At 36.7% G+C, this 16,810-nt stretch overlaps 10 protein-coding genes across 10 annotated transcripts; 3 read left to right on the top strand and 7 right to left on the bottom strand.

Annotated features, from left to right (window-relative positions):
- Positions 1-358: 358 nt before the first annotated feature.
- FDP41_009956 (uncharacterized protein) lies at positions 359-1,865 on the bottom strand (the record flags this gene model as incomplete). The annotated part of the gene is made up of 4 exons (XM_044713970.1): positions 359-737; positions 1,168-1,245; positions 1,416-1,499; positions 1,789-1,865. 4 exons carry the CDS (start codon positions 1,863-1,865, stop codon positions 359-361), a joined length of 618 nt encoding a protein of 205 aa, XP_044556449.1.
- A 307-nt stretch (positions 1,866-2,172) lies between these two features.
- FDP41_009957 (uncharacterized protein) lies at positions 2,173-3,807 on the top strand (the record flags this gene model as incomplete). The annotated part of the gene is made up of 1 exon (XM_044713971.1): positions 2,173-3,807. One exon carries the CDS (start codon positions 2,173-2,175, stop codon positions 3,805-3,807), a length of 1,635 nt encoding a protein of 544 aa, XP_044556450.1.
- Positions 3,808-4,380: 573 nt separating this feature from the next.
- FDP41_009958 (uncharacterized protein) lies at positions 4,381-4,830 on the top strand (the record flags this gene model as incomplete). The annotated part of the gene is made up of 1 exon (XM_044713972.1): positions 4,381-4,830. One exon carries the CDS (start codon positions 4,381-4,383, stop codon positions 4,828-4,830), a length of 450 nt encoding a protein of 149 aa, XP_044556451.1.
- A 119-nt stretch (positions 4,831-4,949) lies between these two features.
- FDP41_009959 (uncharacterized protein) lies at positions 4,950-6,304 on the bottom strand (the record flags this gene model as incomplete). The annotated part of the gene is made up of 2 exons (XM_044713973.1): positions 4,950-5,350; positions 5,578-6,304. The coding sequence occupies 2 exons, from the start codon at positions 6,302-6,304 to the stop codon at positions 4,950-4,952; spliced, it is 1,128 nt and encodes a 375-aa protein (XP_044556452.1).
- Positions 6,305-7,292: 988 nt separating this feature from the next.
- Positions 7,293-8,150, bottom strand: FDP41_009960 (uncharacterized protein; the record flags this gene model as incomplete). The annotated part of the gene is made up of 1 exon (XM_044713975.1): positions 7,293-8,150. One exon carries the CDS (start codon positions 8,148-8,150, stop codon positions 7,293-7,295), a length of 858 nt encoding a protein of 285 aa, XP_044556453.1.
- Positions 8,151-8,395: 245 nt separating this feature from the next.
- Positions 8,396-9,670, top strand: FDP41_009961 (uncharacterized protein; the record flags this gene model as incomplete). Its single annotated transcript, XM_044713976.1, has 1 exon — positions 8,396-9,670. One exon carries the CDS (start codon positions 8,396-8,398, stop codon positions 9,668-9,670), a length of 1,275 nt encoding a protein of 424 aa, XP_044556454.1.
- Positions 9,671-10,379: 709 nt separating this feature from the next.
- On the bottom strand, positions 10,380-11,129 carry FDP41_009962 (uncharacterized protein; the record flags this gene model as incomplete). The annotated part of the gene is made up of 1 exon (XM_044713977.1): positions 10,380-11,129. One exon carries the CDS (start codon positions 11,127-11,129, stop codon positions 10,380-10,382), a length of 750 nt encoding a protein of 249 aa, XP_044556455.1.
- Positions 11,130-11,833: 704 nt separating this feature from the next.
- FDP41_009963 (uncharacterized protein) lies at positions 11,834-13,003 on the bottom strand (the record flags this gene model as incomplete). The annotated part of the gene is made up of 2 exons (XM_044713978.1): positions 11,834-12,256; positions 12,323-13,003. The coding sequence occupies 2 exons, from the start codon at positions 13,001-13,003 to the stop codon at positions 11,834-11,836; spliced, it is 1,104 nt and encodes a 367-aa protein (XP_044556456.1).
- A 343-nt stretch (positions 13,004-13,346) lies between these two features.
- On the bottom strand, positions 13,347-15,215 carry FDP41_009964 (uncharacterized protein; the record flags this gene model as incomplete). The annotated part of the gene is made up of 1 exon (XM_044713979.1): positions 13,347-15,215. One exon carries the CDS (start codon positions 15,213-15,215, stop codon positions 13,347-13,349), a length of 1,869 nt encoding a protein of 622 aa, XP_044556457.1.
- Positions 15,216-16,243: 1,028 nt separating this feature from the next.
- Positions 16,244-16,627, bottom strand: FDP41_009965 (uncharacterized protein; the record flags this gene model as incomplete). The annotated part of the gene is made up of 1 exon (XM_044713980.1): positions 16,244-16,627. One exon carries the CDS (start codon positions 16,625-16,627, stop codon positions 16,244-16,246), a length of 384 nt encoding a protein of 127 aa, XP_044556458.1.
- Positions 16,628-16,810: the final 183 nt, after the last annotated feature.

Here is a 16,810-nt window from a genome sequence, read left to right on the forward strand (position 1 = left end):
TGGTTCATAATGTCCATGTTGAAAATTTCTCTCTGAATGGATCATGCAAAAGGTGAATTTTTATTTGACATTAGAATTTGCGAAAGTGTCATTGACACATGGATTCGCTGGAATTTGGATTTCAACTGAAGGTTGCATGCCATAAATGGAGTTGTTGTAATTCTGGAAGAGTGACTCTCTTTTAATGATACAAAAATATTTTTACGAGTTGAAAAGTGTGTGTGACAGCATGCTCGAGTCAAGAGAAATTTAAATCTCACCAATGAATTGCAACAATCACTCTGAGATGAATATATATATATATATATGGAAAACATTTCATTTGCTATTCGGATGCATTCTTTTTTGAACACAAACTCTACATGACTTGACAATTTCCCTTCTTCTTCTTTTTCACCTTATTCATAATCTGTTGAGCACAATCCATAAAACATTCTTCAACATTGGTTCGAGTTTTTGCTGATGTTTCATAAAAAGCAATCGATCCAAACTTTTTAGCAACTTCTCTTCCTTCTTCACTTGACACGACACGTTCATTCTTGAGATCGGATTTATTTCCAACAAGAACGACTGCAGTGTCATTGGCTAAATTCTTATATTCCTCTGCAGAGTCCAATTCTTTGGCTTGTGCAATTTGTTCGAGAAATGCATAGACTTCTTCGAAGGAATTTCGATTTGTCACACTGTAGACAATGACAAATCCTTCACCTTGACGAATGTATTGATCACGAAGTGTACTGTTTTTTTTGTAATGTTTGGTGTGGAATTAAGTGATGATTGTGTGTGATGGTGATGATTGTTAGGATGCAAAGGTGTTGTTGAATTAAGTTGTGGTGGTTGTGTTAATAATAAATATAATGATATTGAGTTGTTGTTGAGTTGTTGTTGAGTTGTTGTTGTTGAGATCAAATGAATGTGTGATAACGAGTGTGATGTGAGAAAGTTGTTTTGTTTGTTGTGGTCACACACAGGATGATCATTTTTCAATGAAAACATTTCAATGATTACCACATAACCAAATCATTGAATTCATGATCCAAAGAGTAAATTCATGGTTGATGCAATAATGATGAATAGTCGTGAGTGTGAAATTTGAAAAATCATCAATTGCAAATCCATATGACAAATTGAGTGAGAAAGAGAGAGAAACGAGTGGATGATCCTTACCAAAACTCTTCTTGACCGGCTGTATCGAGAATATCCAGAATGACAGGTTTCTTGTCAATGTGTGTATCTTTTCGGTATCTGTCTCACAAAATGCCACATGCCAACATCATTTTGAAAATGCAATTCACATCATAACGGCATCATGATTATAAATTTAATCGATTCACCATTGTCATCATTGTGTTTGATTTAAATGATTTTTCAAAATATGAATGTCGTTAACTACAATCAATGAAAACAATACATACGAATCTTCCAAAGTAGGATCGTATTGTTCCACAAATACATTTTGAATCAATTGTACAATGAGAGCACTTTTACCAACACCTCCACTGCAAGTGATGATTGTAATTATTATTATTTGGATGATGTTGTGAAAAGTATTAAATAGGATCCATTGGATGAAGATGATTGTTATAACAATGATGTGTGATGTTGTTGATGAAAAATAATTATTAAAAATTATTATTGATGATGATGGTTGATTCGTTAATTATGATGATGATGATAATTGATGAGAAAAGTATAAATATTAAATTAAAAATTTGAATCGGATGTGTGAGTGTGGTTGTTGGTTCCAAATAAAATTACGAAGTCTTGTGCTAGGGTTGAAAAGCTTACCTTCCAAACACCACAATTTTCAGCTCTTCTGGCTGAGCACCTGTGTTCTTCTCCTTCTTTCCTGCTGCTGGAGGCATTTATTTTAAAAAAATTTATTGACAGTTGACAGTTGACCGAAAGTTTCGTGTGTGAACCAAAACACTTGAAGGTGTTCTCGTAGTTTCTCCATTAAGGATTATCAACAGATTCACTCATAAATTCTCATATATATCTGTTGTTGAATGTTTCTCATCACTCACACATGTTGTTGAGGTTTCAATTTCAAACCCAAACGTTCGATGGTCAGTTTTTCCTTAAAGAAGAAAAAAAAAAGAATTTCATCGTTACAAAAAAAATAACCCACTCACTCACTCTTTCACTCAGTACACCACATCTCTCGGATTGATGCCACAATATTCCAAAGGTGCCGATCATAAAGAGAATTCTCTTCTCGGAACACTGGATTCGTTTCGGGAATATGATGAGTTGTATCCAGAAATAACAGGAGATGAGTATTATGAGTGTCCGTGTTGTCGTTATTTCTGGAATAATAGGTATAGTTTGCTCCCTTTGGCCACGATTCGAACAAGTGTTGGAAATGTTCAAACTGAGAAGTTTTCATTTTCTACCACACACGCATCGCATGGTGATTCACGAGGTGCAAACAAGTCAGATATTGTATCTCATGTGTTAGCAATTGCCACTGAACATCATTCAGTAGGATTGTTTGAGAGCTATACAGAGAATGATTACAAATTTGTAATTGTGAAATTAGGATCAAATAGAGATGACGAGAATTTATTGCAACATTTTCATTCAAACCATCTCATTGAAATTCAATCTGGTAATGATAAACCAAACGTTGTGCAATCGAATAGACACAGACGAGATATGGACGTGGTGAATATCTTTGAAACTTACCAATTTGAAAACTCGAAACTTGAAAAATCATTCGTGTGTATATTTTCAGAATGTCGTGCACAAGTTAAAATTGTATTGGATGAGAACAACTTGTCACAATCCAAAGTGTTCATTGATATTACCAATACAATTACTGAACTAGGCGAAGGAACTCGATTTTATCCTTCACCATCACCTTCCCTCCAAACACATACCTGCTCGATAACATCAGAGAAATGTTTGGGAGCTCAGAGCTTTTCTGGTCTGGTGATAACTAGAGTTTTATCAAACTCCCCTATGATATATTTTATTCCAAACGAGAAACAACCAGAAAATCAAATGACAAAGAGCGTGAATTTAGACCCTTCTTACATCCTAAGATTTGATTATGCACAAATCATGACTCTGAATGAATCAAAATTCTTTCTAATTGCAAGCGCGTATGGAAACAGATACGAAGAAAATTCATTCGTTCTGAGAGAGATTATCCCAACGCTTGGAGAGAACGGACAAGTAGAGACATGTAAGATGAGAAAGTTTCACGTACGCAACTTTTACAAATATTTCACCAAGCTCCATCAAGTCATAGATTACACAACAATTTCAGATGGGAAATATTTATTCTTGCTGAACCAGAGGCCAAAAGAAAAAGTTGATACCTTTGAGAAATATCAATCATCTTTATTATGGATTGTTTTAGATTTAATTTCGTGTACTGCAAAGAGAGTATTACCAGTGCATTACAAAAATAGCGATATTGATGCTTTTCCTGTTCTTAGAAAACAGAAATTATTGGACGAAGAAGGCTTTGAAAAATTTGAACGAAAGAAGAAATCTTGGATGAAACCTAACGTGAAAAAAGATTCTCTGGCCAATTCAGCCATTCCAAGAAACCTAGACTTGGAAAATAGTGTGAAGATATTTGGATACCATTCACACAGTGTCACCAATCGAGACTTATTTTCTGTCTTGCTTCTTTTTCGATCCAATTTTGAAGACAAGTCTCTCAGGTGCCACAATAGATTTGAAGATGTGGCCTACCATCAATACACCTTTAAATTCACAGATGATCACATTCCAACTATTGGTGAGTTCAACAATCGATTGCTCTCAGATGTTACCATCACTGCTCAACATTGAAACAACTGATATCAGGTACGAAGAAACAAAGAACACCCCGAGTTTCATCGTCTCAAAAAAGAAGAAGGGCATCATCTTCTCGAAAGTGTCGGATCTTTGAGGATGACCATAGAAAGACATCGATCATCAAACCACAAGAAATGAAAATAGTGACAAAACCGTTGAGTCCTTCGTACTATCACAAGAACCAAAAGGATTCTCTGGAGAATTTAAAGAAGTATTTACTCATACGCTTGCATTTACAGGATCTATCATTAATATCCATTATGAAACATTGATGGGTGTTATTTCAGCTCCGAGTAGGAATGAATTTATTTATCTTCATCAATCAGGAATTTTAATTTATGACATGAAGGCAAATTTCACGCATACCCGTTCACTCGACTATCCATGTAAGGAGTTTGTTGTCCATGGATCTATCTATTGCAAGAAAGATCATTGCTTGGTGCTCCTCGCGGTATCAAAAAGTCACGTTTGGCAAAGATCAGTTTAGACGATGGTGAGATAAAATGGAACACTTCTCTCACTGACTTTCTTAAGGCAGGCACTTACTCAAGTTTTTCGTGTCCTGTCATGGATCGTCGAGGAATTATTTACCTTGCAAAAGGTAATGGAAAACAAATTTATGTGATTTGCAGTGAGAGTGGTCAAATTTTAGACAAGATGGGATATAATTGTAGAAGACCATTTCCTACAAAGTTTAATCTGTTTTTTAGCTTGTCTCTGGATCGAAACGATAATTTAATGATTTCTTGTTATGATGAAAACCATCGTCCAGCGATCAAAGTTTTCACAAGAAATTTACACTTTGTGAAAAGTATCAGATTGCCATTATATAATAGAAATGCAATTATTTATGACTCTATTTCAGATGGATGCTTGTTACAAACAGAAGATGCATGGTTTTATTTGTCCAAAGACTTTGATGTCATTTCACAAAAGACAATTTGGGACAAGCATGGCTCATTTTCAAATGGCGTTCTTTATTGTGTGGAAAATGCAACGATCACTTGCTACAAATAATTATCAAGATGCATGAGGAGTAGTAAATTTAAATATACAAGTCACTTTATTTCTGACATGAGATTATTACAACTATTTTCAAACAAGAAATCACAAATACATGATATGGAGAAGCAATCCTAAAGTTGATCAAACGCATTGAGAGGTGCTTTCTTGTCATCATTATTGTTGGTCTTAAAGTTTACAAAGAGAGATCCTGGTTTTCTATAAATGGCGCCCATTGTGGTGTTTCTTCTTCTCATCTTTTCAGTTTGCTCTTCTTGATAAGTTTTTCCAATGTAATCATCATAATCTTCGTCACTCTCTTCTTGTTGTTGTTGGAGATCCTTCTCTTTGAGTGAATCAACGGCATTGGATTCATCCAAAGCAAGAGTGTTAGGATCGTGATCGAAGGCATGATTTGGATTTCTGTTCAACGTGTCATTCACATAGAAATAGTCGTTATGATGATGATGATGGCCGGGATGATGATGCTTTGGAATGTGTTGTGCTTTGGCTAGATAGTAAGAGACGCTGTGACCTATATTTTCAATTAAATTCGAACAATTTTGTTGTGAGACGAAAGAATTCATGTTCATCCAACATCGCAGATTTGTCCGCATTATTACAGGTATTGTGAGGCGAATTCATTGCCATATATTGTGAGAACATTCAAGACATCATCGAAATGTAATAATCATTGAATTTTTGTTTCAATTCCAATCATTGAATTAATTCCACACACAAGTAAAACATTTTCCAACTTACTGGCATGAATAAAGTGAGTTCCCTTATCCACAATAATATAAATATGCACAAAAACTTCTAAAATTTCCACAGCCAATTGTTCCTCCAAAGTAAACGTTTTTTTCGCAAACATTTCTGGATGCAAAATTCTCTCTTCACTTTCCGCATTGTACTCTCTCACAATATACACGACATGTGTCACTGAAGTCGCAATCGAATAAATAAAGAAAATTAAATACACTATCGATTCCATCCAATTAATCCAAATAGTGAGAGGTTTTTTACGAGCAATGGCTGTCAACTCTCGAATGTATCTTTCCGTAAATAAAACCATCAACACTCCCATAAAGGTATACGATACAATTTTAAACACTGATTGCAACAATTGTTCTCCTTCTGTTAACACCAATGCATCACTCTTTCCAAATAAATTATTTGCCTGCACATACGTAATGGTTAAGAATTTGAGACATGAATAAATGTACATTTTCAATCGACGATTTCCAAACGTGCTGCTTGAAAATTTCTTCCAATACTTTTTGAATGTGTCAATTCGAGTATATCGATCATTCATTGTTGAATGATGATGATGATTTAATGGATCTTTTAAAAGAGAGACATCAAGATAAGGAGTGGATTCAGAACCTGCGTTGACTCGATGAGATGAAGAATCGAGGGAGGTTCGAGAGGCCAAGACTTGTGGCATTTCTGAGAGAGTGACTTTGCGATTGTTGTTGTGAAAGGACATTTTTTGTGTGAAATTTATCGCAGTTGAGACTTGTCATTCTTGAAAATTTACGAAATCTTGCAAGTTCATGGATGCGAAATATCATTCAATATTGAATTGGTGTTACATGATTGATGAATGTTCCGAAAAAATCTTTGATTTCAGACTGAGGATAATGGCCTTTCGTAACAAGTGTTGAGTTTGGCTCCGGACCCTGATGGAACACTACATGAATTGACTTTTAAGAACAGTTCCGCTTCTGTTCCGTTCCGTTCGAGAATCGAGTACTTGATAAGGATGCTCACAATAAATTAGGACAAAATGGTTTTTTCTCCGTTGGCAAAAATTGTGAAACGTGTGCGAGAATCGAAGGTAGAATTGAATCTCAGCAGAAACTATTTTTTCAACGCCCCAGCCTGTTAATTTGTAGAGACTCCACAAAAATGCTTAACTTTTGCTGCGTTACATGCTTGCTCCAATATGGTGATATTATGAAGACAGATAAATGGAATAAGTGGGTCAAAGAGAACGATAAGAAACCAAAAAAAAGATACTGTTGCTGAAGAATTATCACAAGCTCTTGGCGAAGATGACAATTCAGATGGCGAGTGAGATTATTACGCTTATCAATAAATGACAACATCTAACATTACATAACTTTTCATGAACGCATATTTGATTATCCTGAATTGTTTAAATCATTACTTGGAGTATCAATAGAAAATTACATTGAGTTTGACCATCCAATTGATTTTACAAAAAGTTCTCATGATTACTTTTCTTTGGATACATCTTGTTGTGGAAATGGGTTGAATTGTTTGAAATGGAAAGTGGTGAATAAGTACTAACGATCGGATCAATTGTCACGTAATATCTTTCCTTTTGCTTCATCTATTGTTGGCATCTGACATGTGGTTGGTTTGTGAAATGCATTCTTTCACGTGGAATATATTTCACACCAACCTCACTTACAATGAGGCATAGTTGCTGTTTAAACACAAATTCAATATTAATGTTGCGTTTTCAGCAACCACTTCTCAGAAATTATCTTCTCCAACAAGCTCAAGGTCGAAGGTTCTGTCAATTCATGTCCATCCTCCACCACATGTAATTCAATCGCATCACCACTTCCAGGAACTGCCTCGTTGCATCTTTTTATAAATTCTTCCGTCGTTTCTAATGGTACACTTGCATCATGTTTTCCATGAACAATGGCCAGCGTGGGAGAATTTGTTTTCAAATCTTTCTGATTTGTATTCTTGCACAGTTGTATTAATAGCTTGTGAGGGATTGGAAATCCTGGATGATTCTCGTTCAAATCTTGATAAAAGATATACTTGACATTTTTCATACATTTTTCCTTGTAATTGTAAAAAGAAAGAATTCCATTCGATTTCCATTCTTGTAAAGCAAATCGATTTTTCCATCGTTCTGCAAGATCATACGCTGGAGCCAATAATAATAAAGCATCAACTCGTTCCGGATACAACTCTGTAAATCGAGTAGCAATAAAACCTCCTAAAGAGCTCGCAATAATTCTCCATTTCACTTTTACGTTTGAAATGTGATTTTCATCAATTTTTTCTTGTACATTTGAAACCAATCTATTTTCCAAGAATTTAAGAATAAGTGAAACTTGTAATTCTTCAAAAGATGGAATATTCAAATCGGGAATCAATAATTCAATCGCTATGGGTGATTGATGAGCAAAAAATTGTTTTAAATGTTGACCCTTCCGAGTGCTTGGAGCAGAGGCAAACCCATGAAGAAAGGCATATCTGTAGTGAATTTGTTGTTGTTGTTCGTGAATGATGCTCATCGTGTTGTTGTTATTGATGATCTGTTCCGATAAGGAAGAAATGAACATTTTTTTTAATGTCAATTTCTTTTTCCTATTTTTCGAATCTTAATATTCAAATGGAATTAAAAAACACCCAAATAAGAAATCAATGATAAGATCAGGTTAACATTAATAAAACCCTTCTCCCCTTTGTTTTTTGAAATTTCAATCATTATGATCCATTGAATGTTGACCTGTCAAAAAAATACCTCCAGGCAATGACATCTATCCACACACACACACGGTGCATCTTCATACGAAACAACAGACCTATGAATAATAACCACCCTCATCATGGCTATTGCAACATTGGACGACCATTATTAATCGATGATATTCTTTATGAAATTCTTCATTTTCTCGATTCCATCACCATCCTTCGAATTTGTATGAAAGTTTCAAAACAATGGAGACAAGTCTCATTAAACATTCCTTTGAGTTTGTCCTTTCAAGCCCGAGCAAACAAGATACGACGGAATTTGTCAAAGTTACCTGATGAAATGGATGGAATTAAATTTGCTGAATCTATTGCAAATTCGAGTGAATATTTGAAGAATTTAACACAGTTGGATATTTCTGCCAATCGTATTGGTCCTGAAGGAATATCTATTCTTCTGCAGAGTGAAAATGGTTTAAAGAATTTAATTTCACTCAATGTGGCATCGAATGACATTGGTTTGAAAGGAGTGATTTGCATTGCACATTGTGAACATTTAACATTTTTGGATATACATGAAAATCAAATCGGTACAGAAGGCACTAGAGTGATTGCAAACAGTCCCAACTTGCAACATTTAACATCTTTGAATTTGTATTGCAATCAAATTGGTCCAATGGGTGCTCAATATATTGCAAGTAGTCCATACTTGAAAAATTTAACAAATCTCGATCTAGCTTCGAATGATCTTGATTCAGAAAGTATTTCCTTTATTGCTACAAGTGAGAATTTGAAAAAGTTATCTTGGTTATGTTTGCATGATAATCCTATTGGCTCCGAAGGAGCTCAATTTATTGCAAACAGTGACCATTTGACAAGTTTAACATGTTTGGAAATGTATGGTTGCAATATTGGCTCCGAAGGTGTCACATTTCTTGCAAATAGTCCAACTTTGAAGAATTTACTAACTTTGGATTTGTCTGGCAATCAAGTGACCTCCGAAGGTGCCATTTCCATTGCAAATAGTCCAACCTTGAAAAATTTAACAGACCTTGTCATGTATGCCAATCAAATTGATTCGAAAGGTGCTGAATCTATTGGAAATAGTCCAACATTGAAGAATTTAACTTCGCTAATTTTATCAGACAACCATCTCGGTTCAGAAGGAGCTCATTTCATTGTGAACAGCTCACACTTGGACAAGTTAACCTTATTGGATATGTCTTTGAATGAAATAGGCCCTGAAGGTGTGACACTTATTGCAAGTAATGAAAATTTAAAGAGATTAAGGACTTTGGATTTGTCTGACAATTGTATGGGATTACACACGACTGTATTTATTTCACATCTGGAAAATTTGAAGAATTTAACTTCATTTGTCAAACAATGACATTGATTCCTCACACGCATCCGAAATCATTACAAAGAATTTAGAGGCTCTGAATTTCACCTCGAACTATTGTCTTTGTGAGAAAGATGTGAATCATTTAGGCCTGAAAGAGTTGTGTAAGAAGAAAACACCACTCTCAAAGGAATGTCATCAAGGAATATGATCAAATATGCATCGAATGAATATGATGCAATTTGTGTCATCTTGCAATATTATTATGTTTAATGGAAGAAATAAGTTGCTCACAAACATAGTCTCTAGATCACTTGCAGACCTTGGTCAAGTGAACTAACTGCCTTTAAGGCTTCTTTTGATTGCAATTCTTCATGTTGCATGTTGGCTCTTGTGTCTTTAAAGAGTTGTTTAAATTGTTGTACAACACTCGACGTTATTGTAAACGTTCAAGACTTTTAAAAATTACAATTAAAAAAACATGAGCGATTCTGGATACTCTGCCAGTGAAGAATTCGACATCCCCGTATTTTGTGGAGAACATGTGTTGCGCCTGATCAAGAGCCGATCATAGTTGACTATGAGGTTGTGAATCAAGTTTTCGGAAAACTGCCCCAAAAAAAGTAAGGTTTTCATTGAATAAGGTACCATTAACTCATCACAGCATAATTGGGCCGCAATTACTCTTTGGAACCAATAATCCTATTGTTCCAAATAATACTAATGATCTTGTTGCTCCTCAAACAAGCTATTATTATTATAAATAATACCCAATCTGAACTTGAGAACTCATCAACCAAACATTGAAAGTGTTTGTTTTCTTTTTTGACAAGTATGACTTGGTAGGCACCAAATGGAAGTCAGCAAAAGTATTTGGAAGAATGTCCGAGTGAACTTGCAATGTCTTTTTGAGAGCACTTCCACCATGGTTTGGATTATTAATTTCTAAAAAGACCTTCTTTCCACGTGGAATGTTGTCAAAGGTAAATAAACCAATGGCATTCGTGGGAACAGTCATTTCCACCCAAGGATCATTCTCATCCACGTCTTTGTAGTCATGAACTGGATATTTCAACTTGACTTGTAGGTTGGATAGACCTGTGAAGGTTCGAGAGCTCTCGTTCTTGACAAATCCTTTAATGCTCACTGTGGATGGAGAAGTAATGGCTGTAGGTGGAGGTGGACATGAATGAGTCTTCCAAACTTCAAACCAAGTGTCTTTGGTCTCAGACAAGGGTTGAATGTTTGAGAATTCCCATTTGGCATTCAAAGAGGCATGTACAGTAGAAGTGAACATGAAACGATCTAATGTGAAGATGGTTTTTTGATCATTGCTTTCAGAGGTGGCATTGGAAATCCAATATTCCATATTACCATTCTTTAAACCACTTCGAATTCCATACAAGTAGGTTCTTCTTCCTTCCTCGCCAATTCTGTCTTTTCCAATGTATTTAGCGATTGGATATGGAACGAGAGGATAAAAAGGATGATCAGCATGTGGTTGCATGAGGCAACTAGCTTTAGAGGTGAAGAGTTTGATGGAAGCTCTTTTACGGCCATTCCATTCGTAGTCTCTGATCTGGTTCTGGTCTTGAAGGTATCATAGATGAAGGTGCCTTGGGTTTCTACTTGTTGTTGTTTTGGGTTTTTCTCATTCATTGGAAGTATTTTGATCGTGGATGTGAAAACAAAAGGAACACTTGGAAGAAATTGAGAGGATGAAGCAGAATCTTTGGATGCATGCAATGATTGAAGCATGCAACTCACAACCAACACAAAGAAGGCAATTCTAGAGATTGACATCTTTTAATGTTTTTTTTGATTTACAAAATCAATAATTGGGTCAAACCAAAGATTATGAGCTTGTCATGAAGGTTACCAGGTGGCCACAAATGTCCTTTTGCGAATATTCCTCCAAATTGATTGGACATTTTATCAAGATACCTTCCAGCACGTGAAATTTCTTCTTGGAGTTGACCCAAATAGATCTTTTATTAAATGATACTTTATTTTAACAGGAATTCCCCCATAGCTCAGTCGGTAGAGCGTCAGACTGTTAATCTGCAGGTCAGTGGTTCGAGCCCACTTGGGGGAGTAACATTTTTATGTTTTTGTGTCCTTTCTCCCCCATTTTCGATCTTCGCAGACACAGAAATATGCCTTGAAAATCACTGTTATGAATTTATTTATTTGAATTAATGCAACAAATTGTCATAAGTTTCTTGCATTGAGAGTTTCTCCCTGAACCCCTTTGTAATTTGTTTTTTGTTTTGCGTTCTTCTGAAAAAATTCCTTTGATTTTTTGTCTTCATGTAAGGTAAAAACAATTAACATTAATGATCCAATCAATAAAGATTTCTCTTCTGGAGTCAAATTTGGTGGAATATCGAGGAAAAATTCTTGACTCTTCTTTGAAATAATTTTTCCAATTTTTTCTTTCTTAGTCGCGTTATGAATCGAATAAAAGTGAAGTGTTTCACTTTTTGTCTTTTCGTGAAGAATTTTAAATAGAAGTGTGTTTTTGCTTGATTTGACTTTAAAGTTGGAAACGATAAAATCTTTTGAAATAGTTCCAATGAATTGATTTTGCGTTCCTTCCTTGACTATTGCATTGGTGCTAAACACACTGTACGGCTAGTAACAACGAATATAGAACAAGTTATTAACACTATTCAAAAATCAACCTGTTTAACCACAAACCTTTACAATTGTCAACAGGGTCATTGAATCTACCAGGTCTGTGTAAATTCCTTTTGGAAGTTTCTGGCTCAATGCACTAATTCTAACTCTTATTTTGAAAGGTCGACAAAAGCTGTCACTATAAAACGACTGCAAATATTCGCCATCTTCATGCACACTCATCGGAAGAGTTCCAGGATAGTCATCAGAATCATTCTCTACCAAATTTGTCGCCACAAAATTGAAACAGTTTTGCAGAGGGGATAATGTCGTAATACGTGTCTGATCCATTGATATTCTTGTTTGTTGTTGATTGAAGCTCTCTTCATCTTCATCATAATATAATTCTCCAACACTTGACACAGATGCATCCGATGAAAGGGATTCCATGTCGGAGCAACAATTCGTTGTTGAAGAAGAGGAAGCAACAGGCAAATGAACGGATTCAGGCACTTCTGCAGAACGATCATGATGCAACATCATGTTTTGTGCAGTAGATACAAAGAGTGAAGCAGAAGAATTCAATACAATACTTCTATTGGTGAAGATGGCATTTGTTTGTGTGGTGGACGCTAATGCATCTAATGAAACTCGTCCAGTGGCTGAATCCACACTACTACGACCGATCATCAGGCTTGTATCTGGAAAGAACGGAGTTTCGTGTCGTCGTTTCAAGACAAAGGTTGAGTATGGAGCACACATCACCCGATGGAAGATTTCTTTTTTCAGACGGTGCAAGAACTCGTTGTTGAAAGGTGGTGGAGTGTTCGGAGTGGTTTGAAGTGGTGGTGGTGGTTCGGAAACACTCGATGATGGTCGGGTTTGCTGAGCTTGGTTGGTGGATTCTGTCAGTTTCAAAGAAGGAGTTAGGATTGGCGGTATTTTTTTTGCTGATGAATCTAAAAGCTCCTCTCTCGCAACATCCTCTTCCCAAATTTGGATTTGAAATTCAACACAAAGTTGCTCTCTTCCACAGGGCAATCATGTTAATGGAGTTACGAGAATAAGAATTTGTCCGCGTCCTGAATGATTTTCAGCAGAAAATTTATTGAAGATTTCTCAAAGTGTTTTGTAATTGTGTTAAGGTAGTTATGGCACTATCAATGTTTCCTGTTGCAATCAAATTGGAAACTTCAGTTAGTGTTGAAGCTGCAGAGGTAAATGCAGCAAGCATTGGCTCACTCATGCATTGCTTAAAGTAGTAGAGTGAAAAGTTGACCACTCGCAAAGCACTCAAAACGTAATAATTGGCAATCACATTGTTTGGATTCACAACATCATCTGGGAATTTGAATCGATCTCCGTGTGAAACAGCACCAGGTTTCAATTGTGTAGGAACGTAGGGTAATGGAGCTTTAGCAAGTCGAGCCCAACAAGAGTTGACAAAAACAACACCTGACGTGCTGCTTGTTCCTCCCTTCGTAAATCTGGAAAACACTGGTGATAAATCAGCTGTACAAGCAGCATTTGTGGAAGGGGTTGTCACTGCAGGTCCATATCCATCGTCTGCTAAACGTCCAGCAAGATTCTCCAATGTGGACCATAATATATTAACTTCGTCTTTTGGATTGAGAGAAAGTTGAATAATGTTGGATGCACTTGATGCACTTAGAGCGTTCAGTCCGTATTGAATATAATTGATGGTGTAATTAAGCATGCAATTCATCACAGACGTGCATACAGAAGATGTGCCACTAATGGCCAAGCTTGTTAAAGATTTGAGTTGATTAATGCATTTGGAGTTGGTCTGGGCATACACATCAACGTTCTTTGCATACACATCAACTGGAGGTGTTGCATATACGTCAACTGGAGGTTTTGCATAAATATCAACAGGAGGTTTTGCATAAACATCCACGCCTGGTCCTGGGACTGGCACTGTCACTGGTTGAGAGGCAGATTGAGGAACAACTACATTACCTATGGAGGAGTCTCCTTTATGACAGGTTCCTGAAGCCTTACATGGAGGTGTGTCATCCACCAACACGACAGGTTGTACTGGTTGTACAGGTTGTGGAATGACAGCAGCACCTGGGACAGGTTGTGGAATTGGTTGTGGAAGTGGTTGTGCGTACGTGATCACAGTGGCCGCACCATCAATGGTAAACGGTTGTTGGGCTGGCAATACTACTCCGCCTCCTCCATAGACAGGCACAAGAGGTTGTGCAGCATAGCCACCGTAGCCACCATAAATTGGAACAGGCTGAGGCATGGGTTGTGCCACTGGTATTGGTTGAGGCAATGGTTGTCCAACAATCACTCCTCCACCACCTACAGGAACAGGCTGAGGTACAGGTTGTGGTAATGGCATTGGTTGAGGTACAGGTTGAGATACAGGTTGACCAATAGGCATTGGCTGTGCAATAGGTTGTACAGGTTGTGGAATGACAGCAGCACCTGGGACTGGTTGTGGTATCGGTTGAGGTAAGGGCTGTGCATAACCATATGGATAAGGTTGTCCTCCCATTATTGGCATTGGTTGAGGATACGCTTGAACCAGTGGAGCAGTGGTCGAATAAGGATAGGCTTGTGGAACCATTGTGGACCCTCCTGGACCTGCGATAGGTTGAGGAAGAGGTTGAGGATTGATCGTCAAGTATTGTGATTGCAAGATGGGTTGTGGTGTTGCGAGTGGTATTGCAGCAGTAGGCGTCGGTGGGTACGAAGAAGTGGAAGAAGAAAAATAGGTGGAATAACTCGATTTTCCAACCACTCCATTTCCTCCACCTGTACTGGTTGTTGAGGTATAGACGGTCGTTGGAATGTATGAAGTCTTGTCCATGGAATAGTTTTCAGATGAAGCTCCTGCTCCAAAGACTTGAAAGGTCACATCATTGTTCGCAATAAATATCACCAAGAGGAAAAGTGTAACAATGAGCACGTAGGGAGAAATGGTTTTGGATGGTGATGACATTATGGCTTTGTAGAGTCTTTTTTTTAATCTATCTAAAAACAGGTCATGCAACAATGTATGGATTTAAATTGGATTATAATTGATGAAATCCAAGTCATCCTCGAAATTGTCAGTTTGTCTTAACATGGTGTGAATAGAAATTATTATGGAAATTATCGTGAGAATAACAATTCTATTGTTTCAGTAATTGGATATGTTTGTTGTGATCTGTATCGCACCACAACCGAAATAATTCCTTACATACATAATTCCTCTGAATCTATATTGTCTATTTTAAGAGAGTTCTGGAAAGTTTACTCAGAGAGAGGAATTATGAATGTAAGGAATATAAGAAAATTTCCTTTTTGGTCAATCATACACACGGACTCAAATTTTTGACAACGTGTTTTTGTTCTTCGTAGTAGGGAAGTGCTGTTGGAAAGGAACGCCTTCTAGTATGATGGAAATACTGATAATATATCTTTTTAAAAGAAATTTTTAAAAGAATTGGAGGTGGATGAAACTGGAATAAGGTTGCAGCTTTAAGAGTAGATTATCCACTGTAACATTGCATAAACCACATACGCCAAAGTCAATACACCAACCATGGAGAGCTTTACTGAGATTTCTCCACAATTTCTTGTTGATGCAGCATTAAGCGAAAGACCATCATCGAAATGTCATGAATACCGAAGATGATCTGAAAATTGTGGTGTTTGTTATTCGTGCCGAATGAACATGAAGGTTCAGATAAGGTTTGTGACAATGAGAAATGTAGCATCGCCTTTCATACAGAATGCTTGGTCGAGTGGCTTCGATCTATTCCAGGAACGTATCAGTCGTTCGATACCATGTTTGGTTCATGCCCTTATTGCTCTTCGTCCATTAGTGTCCATCACCAAGAAGAGTTCGAACATATTGCATTCATTCGAAATGAATATCTAAATGACAAAATCCTTAACAGAATCTAATTCTGATTCTAGTCATGATTTACCAAGAAGATGTGTAACTTGGTAATAATATAATGATATATCATGCTAGATGAAAAACTACTTCCGGATCAGTTCCACACCAAAATCTCCCAAAAGCTTAAAAAAACGAGCGACCCAAAGAGTAGCATTATAGGTAGTTGTACCAAATAATTTGCTATATTCCCATGCCAATTCTAGTCCGATCTGAGCTTGCTCGGTCCATCCTCCAGAAATAATATTGTGATGATCACGGTTTTCTTCTTCTTCATTTAACTTTCCTATATATCCTACATAAAACCTCAACAATACTTGCAATACCATCATCAACACCATTCCGAATATGAATGAATAAAAAGCAATCTTTATGGTTGATCGCAAAAGACCGTAGAAACATCGGAACGGAAAGCAAAGACATGACGCTAATCCAGATTCCTCTTTTTGTGGGCGATTCCTTCTCATCATTTTTTTTCAATTATGAGAAACCAATCTTTTCGAAGCAGCTCAATTCCAAATGCATTAGTCAATAGGTCAATCTGTCAAAATCATGACAACAACCATTCGATTGAGAATGCTGTTTTGCACTGTGGATTCCTTTTAAATCATGCACCTACCCATCTCGTAGTTATCAATTTTTTTTCATCTGTC

The sequence above is a fragment of the Naegleria fowleri genome (assembly GCF_008403515.1).
Source record: "Naegleria fowleri strain ATCC 30894 chromosome Unknown tig74, whole genome shotgun sequence".
In the NCBI taxonomy this organism is placed as follows: domain Eukaryota; phylum Heterolobosea; class Eutetramitea; order Acrasida; family Naegleriidae; genus Naegleria; species Naegleria fowleri.